This window comes from Giraffa tippelskirchi, chromosome 1 (assembly GCF_054371585.1).
Source record: "Giraffa tippelskirchi isolate mGirTip1 chromosome 1, T2T-mGirTip1v1.2.pri, whole genome shotgun sequence".
NCBI lineage: Eukaryota > Metazoa > Chordata > Mammalia > Artiodactyla > Giraffidae > Giraffa > Giraffa tippelskirchi.
Genome location: NC_137275.1, coordinates 141915549 through 141930957, shown reverse-complemented (window position 1 = coordinate 141930957; position 15409 = coordinate 141915549). Strand labels below are relative to the sequence as shown.

Here is a 15409-nt window from a genome sequence, read left to right as displayed (position 1 = left end):
CCACAAGAGTGTTTCTAAGGTTTTACAATCACTAATTCTAATTGCTTTTTTTTTTTTTTTGGTAGAGTGGCAATATCTTGAACATTGGAAAAGAAAAATAAGCATGTCTTGGTTTTTAAAATAATTGATAATTACGGAGGTGGTAAAAAAAAAATCCCTATTGACTATTGCATATTAACACACAAGTAACTTGTTTTTTAACATTTCCCATAAAGGAAGGGCAATATAGAATCTCAATGTGCTTGGTGTAAGTTAAATTAGTTTTATTTATTTGCTGAAGGTCAGTTACCTAGCTTTATAAAATGAACTTATTTGGTCCTGGACACCATATTCATATTGTTTTTGTCATAACACAGAAATAAAATATCATTAAGGCATTCCTATGAACACACTTTCCCAAAGCTGCTAGGAGCTGTATGGATCTTGAGCTCTCAGAATTTATTTCATTCCTTATATTTGAAATTACTAATTTTAGCCATTAGAACATAGGAAATTTTAAATAGATTTTAAATAGATTTTGCTTTCATAGTAAATCATCCTCGTTTTCTCATCCATTCACTCAGCTGAAAAAAGAAATATAAAAATGAGGCCAAATGAATACATTATTGAATTATAAATTTATTTTACTTCCAGATCTTGCAGTGAAGGTCAGGTGATAAGATTTTTACAAACCTTGGTAATATTTTAGATTTAGATACAGAAATTAACATGTATATTTTTCTGTAATTGTAAAATGGAGCCAGAAGCAGGGCTCATGTATATAGAGCTATATTTATTTGCATATATCCTTCAAAGTAAAATCTTAAACAGATTTAACATATATATTTCTTGTGCGACTGATAAAACACATTGGCCATATCTGCCTACCAGGTGGATTTGAAATCTGAATTTACTTTTACATGCATCATAAATATTTCAGTGCAACCAGGTGGTACTTGATTTTCCAATAATGTATGATGTTTTGGCATATATATATATATGAATCTCACAATACCCTGTAGTACCCAACTATACTTTCTTGATTTACTTTCCATTAATATAAGGTTGTCACCAGATTCCATAACTCCCTTAAATTAGGAATGGAATCACATGTTTTCAAGCCAAAACCTTGGCGTCCTATCTCAACTTTTCTTTTTAACATTAAAACAGTGAAATATCAGTTATTCCAATGCTGTGATGAATCATGCAACACTGGAAATTAAATCTCCGAACAGTACACCTTTAGTTTGTTCAGCAGATATTAAGACATTCCACGAGCCATCATTACGTATTTTCAACGGTTTCACACTCAGTCTACTCTTTCAGCAACCCTTTGGGAAATATCCTGAGATCATTTACTGGGTAAATGCATGGATCTTCTAAAAAACATTTGTAATATTTCATAGTTTGACCCTGGAGACACTCCAGTGAAGGAAAAAAACTTTAACAAGAAATAAATAGGTTAAGGACTGAAGTAATCTGGGCATTGGCACTGTGCCATAGCTTCGCATAAAAGCTGTAGTTCTTCCTCACTTCCTTCCCAAGGGCCGCGAGTTACTTTGTTATTTAAAGTCTCCGAATTAAGACTGCTACTGAAGAACAACCCAGAAGTTCAAAATATCACAAAATCTTTTCAAGTGGCAATTTACAGGGGGCTCTCTGAATCCTACCGTGTAGAGATCAAACAAATCGCTACAGTTAACAGCCTACCTACAATCGCTCTGGATAGAACCCGGACTTCAGTCTGTGAGAGGACGAAACACCGCAGGAATCTCGCCGTAACAACAGCAAATGGGCGCCCCTTTCGGAGAGCTGTTCAGCATCACCTCGACTTTGAGGTGATTTCCGGGTCCTCTCTTCCCCATCGCTATCTGATGGGGCTGGACAAGAGGCCCCAAGGCTTCCAGTAGGTAGCTTTTTGCTCGCGACCTGCCCCGCTCCGCAAGCCTGTAAAGAAAGCGTTGGTCGCCTACTGAGCCTGTATCGATCTTCGTCCTCGTCATTGTATGGTCCTCCATCTCCAGATTTTCCCTCAGGGCTCGACGCCCGACGTGGGGACTTACAGGGGAGGTCCTTCAAGGTCAGTGGGGCGATCTTTATCACCAGCCTCCCACCTGAAGGCTAGTTGCCGCCGCCTCCCACTCCGCCCCAGCACCTTCGGTGTGAAGATTTACAGCACTTGAGTTTGTTCATGGACTTGTTCACATGCCGCTTTTCACCAGAAAACCCTGAAAAACAAACCTGGGAGTTCCACATTCGGCTCCTACTGGAAATCCATGTGCCCCACCTCTCTTCATTTTGCTTCAGGGCGGTATCCGGGTGGGGGGGGGGGAGAGAAAAAGTCATTCCCAGTCAACTCCTCCTTCCCTGCCGGGAATCCAGTCGCCCAGGAAGACTTCCGCTGCTCCACGTTTGCAGCCCTCTTTGAAGTAAGTTGGGGTGGCGGACTGGAGAGGAAAAAAAAAAGTCGTTGTGGGCAGCTATGTACGCGCGCCCTCAGTCTCCCGCGGCCGCGCGCAGGTACCGGGCGACGTCGCGGTGACCTCGCTCCTCAGCCAGGTCCACGGGCAGGCGGCCCCAGGCATCGCGCACATCCAGCCGCCCCCCGGCTCGGTGCAGCGCCACCAGCGTGTCCAGGAAGCCCTCCCGGGCGGCGTCGTGCACCGGTCGGGTGAGGGTGGCGGGGTCCGCGCAGTTGGGGTCCGCGCCGTGGAGCAGCAGCAGCTCGGCCACGCGGGCGCTGCCCATCATCATCACCTGCCGGAGAGCGCAGAGTGGTCAGGACGCGGGTAGGGGCAAGTAGAGTCTTTTCAAAGAAATACCTATTCTTGATCTCCAGGCCCTGACAAGCCTCGGAAGTCTAGTTAAACTTCATTTGCGGACGCAAATCCCCCCCTCCCGCCCCGCTCCCGCACACCTGGCAGCCCCAGTTTATACTCTGTTCAGACCTAATTAGTTCACTTTTATTCTCCAAACGGGGAAGACAAGAAGAGCTGATAACAAAGTGCTTATCGCCGTTGTGGGAAATTTTTTAAAAAATTTCCATTGAAACAGGGGAATCTATGTTGTTAAATGATGGGGAGAGTTAAGTGTAAAGACTTCTAAAGTCTTAAATGTATTTCCCTTGCTCTCCCCTCTCCCCCAGCCATAATCCCCATCTAAAAAATTTACTAGGCAGTCAGCTGATATATTTATTTTAGACGTTAGAGTAATGCTTTAGGAGAGAAAATAAGAAACAACTATGTTTAAAACAAGGTTTACTTTGTTTAGTTCTTGTAGTAAATCCCCTGTGGGAAGGCTTTTGCTTTTCATTGTTATATGTCTCTGCTCATAAAGGGAATATATATAGTCCCATAATTTGAGCCACAATGGGAGATAGAGGGGGGAAAAGTAAAGTCGTGCATAGTTTTATAAGACGATGAAAACAAACTATTTGTTTTCAATCAATGATTCACCACTTTTAATATTTAACATTATAGATAAGGGCTAAAGTTTAGAGGATAATATATTTGATGTGACTTTGCATTGTACAGGATTTTATAATGTGCTAGGATTTTATATTGTTAAATAGTAAACATTTTGCTATCTAAAAAGGAGCTTGGAATTTAGCAGTCAAACCAGAGCAATGCATAATTTAGAAAAACGATGTTTTGAAGCAGTGATCCTACTGTGTCCATCTGTGTACATGTACATTATGCCAGCATTTACTTTCTTAACATTTTTTGATAATTAAATATTCAAAATGAAATTATATGTTCTTGCGAGTTTATGCTTTAAAATGTACCATGGAATCAAAATATAGTATGCTAGTTTTTTCATTGTTCCATGGTTATTGAAAACATCCATTTCCTCCCTTAAAAACCATGATATATTTTCTATTAGTGATGTAAAGGACATTTCATATATAGAGGAGAAAAAGTGGCTCTTAATAGCTCAGAATATGGTGAATTAAAATGACAATTAAAAGCCCCCTATTACAGTTACTAATATAATTTGAAGTCTTTAAGGACTACTTTAAAATATTTTTGCTGCTTTAAATAATCCTTCATTTCTTCCAACATTTTCTATGAATTAAAAATGAATAAATACATATTTTCTTTAAAAATTGCACGATTAACAAGATTTCTCACTAATGACTTGGTTCTGGAAGATGATTGTGAGGTGAATACTAATTTTTAGTATTTAATACTGCTGACTACGTGATCAACAGTAAAACACAAAATACTACCTTTGATTTTAAAGAAATTAAAAAAATAGATAAGCACTGATTAAAGTGGGATTAATAGTTAAACATATCGAATAATTGAATTTTAACAATGAAGAGGCTAATTATTCATAAAGACCCTTTGCCATTTAACAAAGCTGCAGGAATGTTTATGTAATCCAAGCATTCAGAATGATAAAAATCTATAGAAGCATATTTTTTCTTATGTAACACTCAAGAAACACTGCTAACGTAAAATAAAAGGAATTAAGTACTGCGGTTGAGGAATCCTGACATTACTTTGTATTCAATTCGCCTGCATGAGGAAAGAATATAACATTTCATATCGCAGCTTAAAAATTCAGGATGTTTTGTTTCATGTGTTGTGATGTAGGAGTCCTTAAATCCAATCCAAATTGCGCAACTTGCAATTTAATTATCTCTATCGTTGAAAGTTGATCGCTATTTGTTGAAAGACAAACAGATAAGACAAAGCAGTTCTCCCCCAAATAGCCTCTCCTTTTTCCCTTTCCTGCCCAGTTGAACCTATCGCTTTCATCTCTTATGAGATGGGAGAGGCTTTTGCCCCTCTATTAAAAATAAAAGCAAACTGAGGTAGTGGGGTTTCCAATCCCTTTCTTTAGAATTTTTGATGAGTGAAAACCTGCTTTACACCTGAGCTCCATACTCCAGCAAAAAGAGACACAGGTCTGTCCGTGGAGATCTCAGTTCCAGCCGTGTCCACGGAGGCAGCGGCCCCGTGTTCGTGCGCCCCCTGCCGGCGAGGCCCGGGGACCCCAGCTACCTGGATCGGGCGTCTCCCGAAGCGGTTGAGTCCGTTGGGATCCACACCGGCTTCGAGGAGCTGCCGCACGGCCTCCACTTGGCCCCGCGCCGCGGCGTTGGCCAGTTCCGCATCACCGCCACCACCACTGAGCATGCCCTTGTCCTCTTCGCTCACTTCGCAGCCCCCAGGCGCAAACTGTCCCGGATAATCCACCGCTGGCCGTGAACTTAGCAACACCTTACCCTCCCTTCCCACCTCGCCACTCGGGAAGGGCTCTCCCCACTCGGGAAGAGCTCAGCTCAGCTTCTGCCCCTCTTTGCCGTCCTTCTGCGGCTTGAGGGGTCGGTACAATGGCCGAACGGCCCGTAGTTAAAGCCGGGCTTTTCCCGGATGGCTCCCAGGAAAATGCGCCTCGCGCAGCCGCAACCTTGCGCGAACCTACTCTGGTTGCACAGTGCGGGCGCGTCAGAGAGTCCTCACCGCAGAGCTTCCCTCCGGCGGAGCGGAGCGCCGGCAGGGACTGAACCCGTTCCCAGCTGGGCTGTCGAGAGGCGCTCTCCCACCTCCTTAGGCTCCGCCCCCTGCGGGTCCGGGCACGTCCCACTGTGTTGGCGCGATGGCCAGGCCCGCGGCTGACGTTACAGCCTAAGAGGGTAGGGGCGGGGGAGAGCAGTCCAGATGGTGCCCGGCCGCATGCGCCGAACAACGCCGAGCGGAGCCCGCTGCGCTACTGCCTGTGGGGTATCCAGCAATTCTAGGTTAAGTTTTTTGGAGCAATTGAAGCAGTGTACTCAGCTCCTGATCTCCTCCCTCCAGCAGGCGGAGCAGAGGATTTCTAGTTCTTCAGTCCCGGCCACTTAGAGATGTTAGTCGCTCCCTGTGTAATCAAAAGGCCGGGCATTTGAAATAACCTTGTCTCAAGATGTCTTAAAGAGACAGCTCTGCCCCTCTCAGGCAGGTTAAATTCATCCCCAGGCAGTACTTGAATTTCACTTGCTTCACATCTTCCATCAAATTTAGCAATTGGGAAGGGGGTGTCTATTTGACTCAGCCAAAAATCGGTCTGATTGAAAAATCCCAAGAATCATATTTTGAATGTGCTTTTTATTCTTTTCGTCTTTAAATTATGGATGCAATACTAAAAAATAAAAACAACCCACAAAAACAAACAAAAAACTTAGCCACCTACTACCCACACCTAATTTGAGAGTTGCAGAGCTTGGTACGTCGGACACTTAAAAAATATAAATATACATTTTAAGAACTTGAGATCTCAAGTTCATGATATTTGAACTATTTTTCTTTGCACTCTTACCTATTTAAACCCACCTCAGCAAGTACTTGATTTCCATTTATCATGGGTAATAAAGGAAATTATGCAGTAACAGTAATGAAACATAATAAAACAGGGGTGTGGTGCTGGGCCTGTCATTAAACAGGCTGAACCTGTCATTAAACCCGCTTCTGAAGATTTAAAGGCCAAGTGCTTTGCTTTTCTTTCTAATATTCGTGAGTTTGTATTAACATATGCATTGATTTAAAGGTTAAAAAAATTACAGCTGATGTGCTATTGAAATAAGAGAACCACAAGTTATGTATTTGTATTTCCTCACGTAAAACTTTGGTGAGGAGCTACATGATAATGCCCCTAATATTTAACAGCTCTTGAACATCCTTTTTGGTTTAGAGTGCAGAGAAACACAAAGGGAGGACAACTGAAGTAAGAGACTCCACATGTTTCCTCTGTAGTGTGTCTTATTTTGGACTCCCTTGGTTCCAATCCACTGTAGAATAAAGAAGAGCTCTTTATGGACAGGGTGGGGTGGCATGGAAGTGGTGGTTAGGGCTAAAGCTTTGCTGACTGAGTCTCAACAGGGTTGAAATTCACCTGGATGGGGAAGGGAAGGGGGCAACATTAATAACATTTTTTTCTGTCTTACCACACCCTCATTTCTTAGTTTTCACAGTTTTAATTCCTCTTTCACTCTTATTTGAACCTCTACTCTTATCCAGGGGTGGGGGGGACCCTGTCCTTTTATTTGTTGGTGATGATTCTATTCCTAGTCTGGCCAGAAGAACAGAAGTCTGTTGCTGGATGAAAAACATGAATAACTCTTTTTGTCTTAGAGGCCAGTTCCCATGCACAGTGTATTTGAGATTACAGGTGTGAAGGTTGAATGGGGGAAGGAAGAGAAAAGATGGACAGTAGGAAGCCAGAGACTTTGAAATGAATGGCATTGGGTCTCTGCAAGTTACCTTGAGGAGTTGAATCACTAGACTGACATTGGTGGGTATGGTGGCAAATAGGCTCAGACAAAAATATCTTCATCAGAACAGCCTGATTACTCTGAAATTTAGTGCACAGCCAGATGCAACAAGGTATTAGAGGGAAGATTGTTGGATCTTCCTTCTAATGAATTCAGCAGTTAAATTTAGTTCAAGAATACTTAGTTCAGCATATGCTATACTACATTTCACAGTTGAACAAGATATTGATCCTAGATTTTAAACCAACAAATAGAGAGTTTGAGAATCAATGCAATCCCTATCAAAATACCAATGGCATTTTTCAAAGAAATCGGACAAGTAACACTAAAATTTATATGGAACCACAAAAATTCCAAATAACCAAAGCCATCTTGAGAAAGAACAACAAAGCCAGAGGCATCACACTTTCCTGATTTCAAACCACATTACAAAGTTACAGTTATTGAAACAGAATGGCATTGGCATAAATAAGGAAATAAAGATCAATGGGATAGAATTGGAAGCCCAGAAATAAATCCATACTTATCTGGTCAATTAATTTATGACAAGGGAGCCAAGAATATACAATGTGGGAAGGAAAGTTTCTTCAAAAAATGCTGTTGGGAAAACTGGAAAGTCACATGCATAATAATGAATCTTGACAGCTATCTTACACCATACACCAAAATTGACTCAAGATAATTAAAGACTTGAATGTAAGACCTTAAACCATAAAACTCCTAGAAGTGGTAAGGAGTGGCAAGGAGTGGTAAAACTCATAGGTGGTAAGTTCTTTGACATAGGACTTGGCAATGATTTTTTGACTCTGACAATGAAAGCAAAGATAACTAAGTGGGACTACATCATACTAAAAAGCTTCTTCACAGAAAAGGAAATCATCAACAAGATGAAAGTCACCCTCTATGATTGGGAGACAATATTTCCAAACCGTATATCTGATAAGGGATTAACATTCAAAATATATAGAGATCTCATACAACTCAATAGCAAAAACCCAAGCAATACAATTAGAAAATGGGCAGAAAGTCTGAATAGACATTTTCCCAAAGAAGACATACAGATGGCCAACAGGTACATGAAATGATGTATAACATCACTAATCATCAGGAAAATGCAAATCAAAACCACAGTGAGATATCATCTCAAACTTGTTAAAATCGCTATTATCGGAAAGACAAGAAATACCAAATGTTGGCGAGGATGTGGAGAAAAGGCAACACCAGCACACAGTTCATGGGATATAAATTGAGGCAGCCACTATGGAAAGCAGTATGGAGCATCCTCATAAAACTAAAAATAGAACCACCATATGATCCAGCAATTCTACTTCTGTATATTTATCTGAAGAAAATGAAAATACTAACTCAAAAAGATACATAAATCCCCATGTTCACTGCAGAATTATTTACAATAGCCAATATATGGAAACAACCTATGTGTCCACTGATGGATATATGGATAAGCAACTTCTCAAATATATGTTTTAGCTACAAGAAGACTTAAATCTTGCCTTTTGTGATAATATAAATGGAACTTGAGGGCATTATGGTAAGTGAAATAAGACAAAGACAAATACCATATGATCTATTTTATACATAGAGTCTAAAATGAAACAAAATCCCTTCCTCAAAAAACAAAATAAAAATAATCAAACTCATTAATACAGAAAACAGATTGTTGGTTACAAGAGACAGGGAGCGGGGGCTGTGTAAAAAATGGGTGAACTTTTTTTTTAGCTTGAATAAATTCTTTAAATAAATGTAAAAAAGGTATTCCCCCTTTAATTGTAACAGCAGTCTCATGTTTGTCAGCTCTACAATTTCTCCTTCGGTATAGTCTCATGTTTGAAGTCTTGTTCACCCCTACAGCTAGTTACAATACTTGTGACGTTAGGGGGACAAAATCCAGCCCTTCTTGCTGCAGCTGGTTGCCCAGCCACTACTAATAATCCTTGTCTCCCTCTTTAAGTACCCATTCTAGATTCCCTCCCTCTTAGCACATCTGGTGATCTAGGTGTCTAACTTAGCAAGTCAAGTAGATCCCCATTCCTGAGAGTTGTGACTAGTCCTCATGCTCTTTTCAGATCATGGTTGGTATATTTGTGTATTTACTGTCACAATTGGGCAGATAAATAGCAAGAGTATTCCAATGGATATACTGGATATTCCAATGAATATCAAATGCTTTTTTCCTTTTCTTAGATTCAGAAGTCCCATCTTCTCCTGATAAACATGATCAATTATCCCCTATAGGAAAGATGACTCCTTTATGTCCTAATTGGTCTCTTAGCATGAAGGGTCTGAAGTGGGCAGCATCTAGAGCTTAAATAGGACTCTTCCAACATCTCATGGTGAAACTGTTCTCTCTCTTTATGAACCTAGATTTCCAGGCCACAGATATTAGAATTGTAAGGGTGGAAAATATAAATTTCTCATGTGGGTTACAAAATGTGATAAGCCACTCCTGGCAATGGTCAGAGAGGTAGCAATGTCTAGGTTTCAGAGGAGGACCATCCAGGATGAAATAGAATCCTAGTTCATGAATAGAACAATAGAGGAAACCAAGGCAAAGTTTTAGGGTTCCCAATGAAAATGAGTTCAGGATAGAAGTTATGAGAGCTTGTCTTATGACACGGAACTGGGCAAGAAGCATTGGTATTGAGGAATTGAAGGAAATGCTACTAGTGACAGATATGATTATTCAGGTACTCAAGAATTCAGATGTAGAACAACAGACTACTTGCAGATTTCCTTTTTGAAAAGGTAGATATAGGGATGGATGAAAATAGTGCTTGAATATACTACTATGACTATTACTACTATTATATAAGTATACAATTTTAACTCTATTCTAAAATGAATGTTAGTATGATTGCATAAAAACATGGCTCAAAATTACAAACCCAGTTGACCATGATAACTAAGTTCATAAATTTTCCTTAAACTGGATAAACTTTCTTAGTCTAGTCTTCTGAAATTGCATGCTTCATCAGCATAGGTAGATATGACATGTGGAGAAGAGAGGAAGAGTGAAGTGGGTACAAGATGGCCAGAGCTTAAAAAAATAAAAAAGACTCCTAGATTTTAAGAAACTCTTTCTAGTGACACTCAAAACTAACAAAGAGTTTCCATTTAATGTGATAACTTTACTGAGAGATGCATCTATAAGGTATCCTGGGAGTTAGGAATAGGGGAACTTAAGAAGTACAGGGAATTTTCTTAGAGATGTCATTTGAAGAGAGTCTTTAAAAATGCATTGGAGGTTTACTGCTTCCTGCATTCTTGCTTCAAGCCTTGGATTTCTCTAAAACAACAAAAGATTAGTGAAATATAGCCTGAATCAATTTTTGAGCCATCTTCTTACATGGTAAGACATGGTCAAAGTGTCTAAAAAATAAAAACTATTTGAAGTTGATAAGATGGAAGAGAATTGTTGTTGTTGAAGGAGATGTAGATAAAGAATGTTAAGACAGGAAAAGTCCAAAGAGCAGAATGACTGATAATCTTCCAATAAGCAGATATGTGCACTAAACAAATTGACTGGAAAAGAACTTTGGACAGGGAAAATATTGCCAGGGGTATGCTTGGTTTCTAGCACCATGGACAGCACTTCTCTATTAAGCAAAATGTGGGTGGTCCTAACCCACTCCAGACTGAGAATTCCTGAGGAAGCTGCAAATTTGGTTTTCCAAAGTCCCTTGCTCCCCTGAAATTTAAAGGAAACCAATGGAAGCTCAATGGACGTCTTTTACAAAACCAACCTGCTCAGCCTGGTTTCCAAGTATTATTGGATAATCTACACAGAGAATTCTACGTAGACAATATTAAATATCCTCTATACTTGAAAGATGAGAGGAGAAATTACACTTATTGTGTACTATGTTGCAAATGCTTTATGAGTATTATTTTATTCAATCCTCATAAAATTCCTATACAACATGCACTTGTATCTCACTTTTACAGGCAAGACAAAAGAGAAGTTAAGTCACTTGCATACTAGCTAATCATTGGAGGTATAGTCTAACCTGTGTGGCTTCAGAGCCTCTACCATTTATACTACATTGGGTTTTTTGCAGCTGTCATGATAGGCTTAACTGGAAAGAAAGCACAACAAACTGGTTTATAATTATTTTTCAGTCTATACTGTGTTTTCCAGATGGCTCACCTCATAACACATCCTTAATAGACTTCAAAGATGATATTTCACACATAATACAGTAGCACATTTGTCTTGGGCAATAGAGGGAGATAATGAAACATTTTACCTCTTCCTGAAACCCAGCTGTCTCTAGGATGAAATATAACCTGTTGTTAATGCTTTGAACACATTTAAGAGATGAAATGGATGGGAACAGAGTGGGCAACTGAAACTGGGAATTGAAATAGCTCTGCCTTTTAATAGATTGAATTATTTACAAGTGAGATGGGAGAGAAAGTAAACAGTAAATTGGCATAGAATTTTGGAAGTTAATAGAAGGGAAAGAATAGAATCAGTTCCAATATCATAAATAATTCAGATCCCTAGTGAAGATGTTTGTATTCTAGTTCGTGAAACTACAGGGCTTCCCAGGTGGAGCTAGTGGTAAACTACCTGCCTCCAATGCAAGTTAGACGTAAGAGATGCAGGTTCGATTCCTGGGTCATAAAATCCTCTGGAGTAGGGCATGGCAGCCCACTCCAGTATTCTTGTCTGGAGACTCCCACGGACAGAGGAGCCAGGCAGGCTGCAGTCCACAGGGTCCCACAGAGTTGGACATGATTGAAGCAACACTATATATGAACTCACTTTCAGTTCAGTTCAGTTCAGTCGCTCAGTGGTGTCCTACTCTTTGCGACCCCATGAATTGCAGCACGCCAGGCCTCCCTGTCCATCACCAACTCCTGGAGTCCACCCAAACCCATGTCCATCGAGTCGGTGATGCCATCCAACCATCTCATCCTCTGTCGTCCCCTTCTCCTCCCGCCCCCAATCCTACCCAGCATTAGGGTCTTTTCCAATGAGTCAACCCTTCGCATGAGGTGGCCAAAGTATTGGAGTTTCAGCTTCAACATCAGACCTTCCAATGAACACCCAGGATTAATCTCTTTTAGGGTGGATTGATTGGATCTCCTTGCAGTCCAAGGGACTCTCAAGAGTCTTCTCCAACACCACAGTTCAAAAGCATCAATTCTGCGGCACTCAGCTTTCTTCACCGTCCAACTCTCACATCCATACATGACCACTGGAAAAACCATAGCCTGGACTAGATGGACTTTTGTTGGCAAAGTAATGTCTCTGCTTTTAAATATGCTATCTAGGTTGGCCATAACCTTCCTTCCAAGGAATAAGTGTCTTTTAATTTCATGGCTGCAGTCACCATCAGCAGTGATTCTGGAGCCCAAAAAAATAAATTCTGACACTGTTTCCACTGTTTCCCCATCTATTTCCCATGAAGTGGTGGGACCAGATGCCATGATCTTAGTTTTCTGAATGTTAAACTTTAAGCCAACTTTTTCACTCTCTTTCACCTTCATCAAGAAGCTCTTTAGTTCTTCTTCGCTTTCTGCCATAAGGGTGGTGTCATCCGCATATCTGAGGTTATTGATATTTCTCCTGGCAATCTTGATTCCAGCTTGTGTTTCTTCCAGCCCAGCGTTTCTCATGATGTACTCTGCATATAAGTTAAATAAGCAGGGTGACAATATACAGCCTTGACGTACTCCTTTTCCTATTTGGAACCAGTCTGTTGTTCCATGTCCAGTTCTAACTGTTGCTTCCTGACCTGCATACAGGTTTCTCAAGAGACAGGTCAGATGGTCTGGTATTCCCATCTCTTTCAGAATTTTCCACAGTTTATTGTGATCCACACAGTCAAAGGCTTTGGCACAGTCAATAAAGCAGAAATAGATGTTTTTCTGGAACTCTCTTGCTTTTTCGATGATCCAGCGGATATTGGCAATTTGATCTCTGGTTCCTCTGCCTTTTTTAAAACCAGCTTGAACATCTGGAAGTTCACGGTTCACGTATTGCTGAAGCCTGGCTTGGAGAATTTTGAGCATTACTTTACTAGCATGTGAGATGAGTGCAATTGTGCGGTAGTTTGAGCATTCTTTGGCATTGCCTTTCTTTGGGATTGGAACGAAAACTGACCTTTTCCAGTCCTGAGGCCACTGCTGAGTATTCCAAATTTGCTGGCATATTGAGTGCAGCACTTTCACAGCATCACCTTTGAGGATTTGAAATAGCTCAACTGGAATTCCATCACCTCCACTAGCTTTGTTCGTAGTGATGCTTCCTAAGGCCCACTTGACTTCACATTCAAGGATGTCTGGCCCTAGGTGAGTGAGAAGTATGAATAAAATCAGTTGAGTGAGCAAGAGAAGTAGTGACATAATTACACCCTCATTACTGTCTCTTTCTTTTTTAAATCTTAGACAGTGGTTCTAAGTTGGGAGAGAAAGAAATTCAGAATCATATTCACGGCTTTTTCAAGCTACTGTGTATATGACCCACATCTCACCAGGAGACTTAATCCTCTCCATTTCACCATTTGAGATTTATTGCCCCAGGACCCACAGTACAGCTCCTTCTATATCCCCATATATGGTTATAAGTTTAATTGAATGATGGACATATATATCATTTTAGCATCAGTATTAGTTTTCTGGGGCTGTGTGTGCATTCTAAATTGCTTCAGTCGTGTCTGACTCTTTTTGACCCTACGAACTTGTAGCCCACCAGGCTCCTCTGTCCATGGGATTCTCCAGGCAAGAATACTGAAATGGGCTGCCATGCCCTCCTCCAGGGTATATTCCTGACCCAGGGATCGAACCTGCATCTCTTATGTCTCCTTCATTGGCAGGCAAGTTCTTTACTGCTAGCACCACCACAGACAAGGTGGCTTTAAGAACAGGATTTTATTTTTTTAGTTTTGGTTCACTCTTCTTGCCTTGCAGATGATCTCTTTCCTACTACTGCTTTACATAGTCACACTGTGTGCATGCAAGTTCCTGGTATCTCTTTTGTGTGTCCAAACATCCTCTCCTTATTAAGATACTAGTCAGATTGGATTATACCCCACTCCAGGAGCCTTGTTTTAACTTAATCACCTTAATGTGCTGTCTTCCAATACAGTCATTCTAAGATACTGGGGGTTAAAGATTTAACATATGAACAATTCAGTTCATATGGAGTCTCTTCCAAGTTTTACACATATCACTTTTCATTGCTTTTTAAAAAACTGTTGTCAGTAATTTATTTATTTGAATAAGCATGAAAATAAAATCAACACATTGAAATTGGTTGAAGTTTTTACTAGTCTCTTTTGTCTATTCTAATTTATCAGCTCCCCTCTTTCTTTCTTTCTTCTTTTTTTCCTCTTTCAATTTATTTATTGCAGGAATTGGGTTGCTAATTTTGTAATTTTCAAAAGTCTGGACTTTGCAGAATGCTTCTTCATGATGACATTTAACATTTTTCTCTGTCACTTGTATTTCTTATCATTTGTTATTTAGATCCAGAGTTTGGGTGTCATTCAGGCTTGATATTTCGGCAAAAATACTTCATAAGTAGAATTATAAACTTCCACCAAGAGACAAATAATCTGATTGTCTCTTTTTCTACAACTTGAACAGTCATTAATTATTTCTTAGATCTATCATTTCCTTAGGGGTTGCAAAATGGTGATATTTTAATCCTTTCAATACTTCTTCATCTACTAGCTGGGCTACTTCTATAAAGAGACATTTTTCTTTATTATCTACTTGGTTGCCCTCAGGTACATATAAGATACAGAATGAATACTTTATTTTCAAGTTTTCAAAATGATGAGTTGAGTCCCTAACTTCTTCCAAAGGTGATTACTGACTTTTAAATTATTGTAGAGGTAGGCATTTAAACATAATTGGTATGTTTCAGTTTATTATAATTATCATTCCTACTGATGCTCAACCCCTATCTTTGGCCAATGGGAACTCCTGAAAGTTGGCTCCTGAGTCTTTTTAACATGACTTCAGTAGTCCTTGACAGAATCCTTTATTTCTGGCATGATAATATATTCCACTTTTATCTTGTCTATTTCCCTCACTAGACATGGTATCAACCATTTCTCAAGGGAGCACTGATTATTTTTTAGTGGGAAATGGAATTTTGAAAACACAGTCTGAGTTCTGGAGATTTTATTGCTACCCAGC

At 40.1% G+C, this 15409-nt stretch overlaps 1 protein-coding gene and 1 long non-coding RNA gene across 5 annotated transcripts in view; one reads left to right on the top strand and one right to left on the bottom strand.

Moving 5' to 3' along the window:
* Positions 1–15409, top strand: part of LOC145538051 (uncharacterized) — a 67075-nt gene that overhangs the window by 8869 nt on the left and 42797 nt on the right. The gene's annotated exons all lie outside the window — the stretch shown is intronic.
* CDKN2B (cyclin dependent kinase inhibitor 2B) lies at positions 599–5580 on the bottom strand. 4 transcript variants are annotated; one of them, XM_081569359.1, is made up of 4 exons: positions 4989–5539; positions 2504–2736; positions 2221–2426; positions 599–1926 (listed from the first exon to the last, which is right to left on the bottom strand). In XM_081569359.1, exons 1-3 carry the CDS (start codon positions 5121–5123, stop codon positions 2273–2275), a joined length of 522 nt encoding a protein of 173 aa, XP_081425485.1. In that variant the 5' UTR covers positions 5124–5539; the 3' UTR covers positions 599–1926; positions 2221–2272. The 4 variants fall into 4 exon arrangements, with proteins under 4 accessions (XP_081425485.1, XP_081425479.1, XP_081425496.1 ...); XM_081569353.1 differs by having other exon boundaries at positions 599–2426; positions 4989–5580; XM_081569370.1 differs by having other exon boundaries at positions 2221–2736.

What these genes read in the sequence shown, in the direction of transcription:
- CDKN2B (XM_081569344.1), bottom strand. Translation starts at nt 5,123, where the DNA reads ATGCTCAGTGGTGGTGGCGGTGATGCGGAACTGGCCAACGCCGCGGCG. An exon ending in CTGGAGTATGGAGCTCAGGT is followed by an intron (nt 2,737 to 4,856) that starts GTAAAGCAGGTT and finishes GCTCTCCGGCAG; the next exon opens with GTGATGATGATGGGCAGCGC.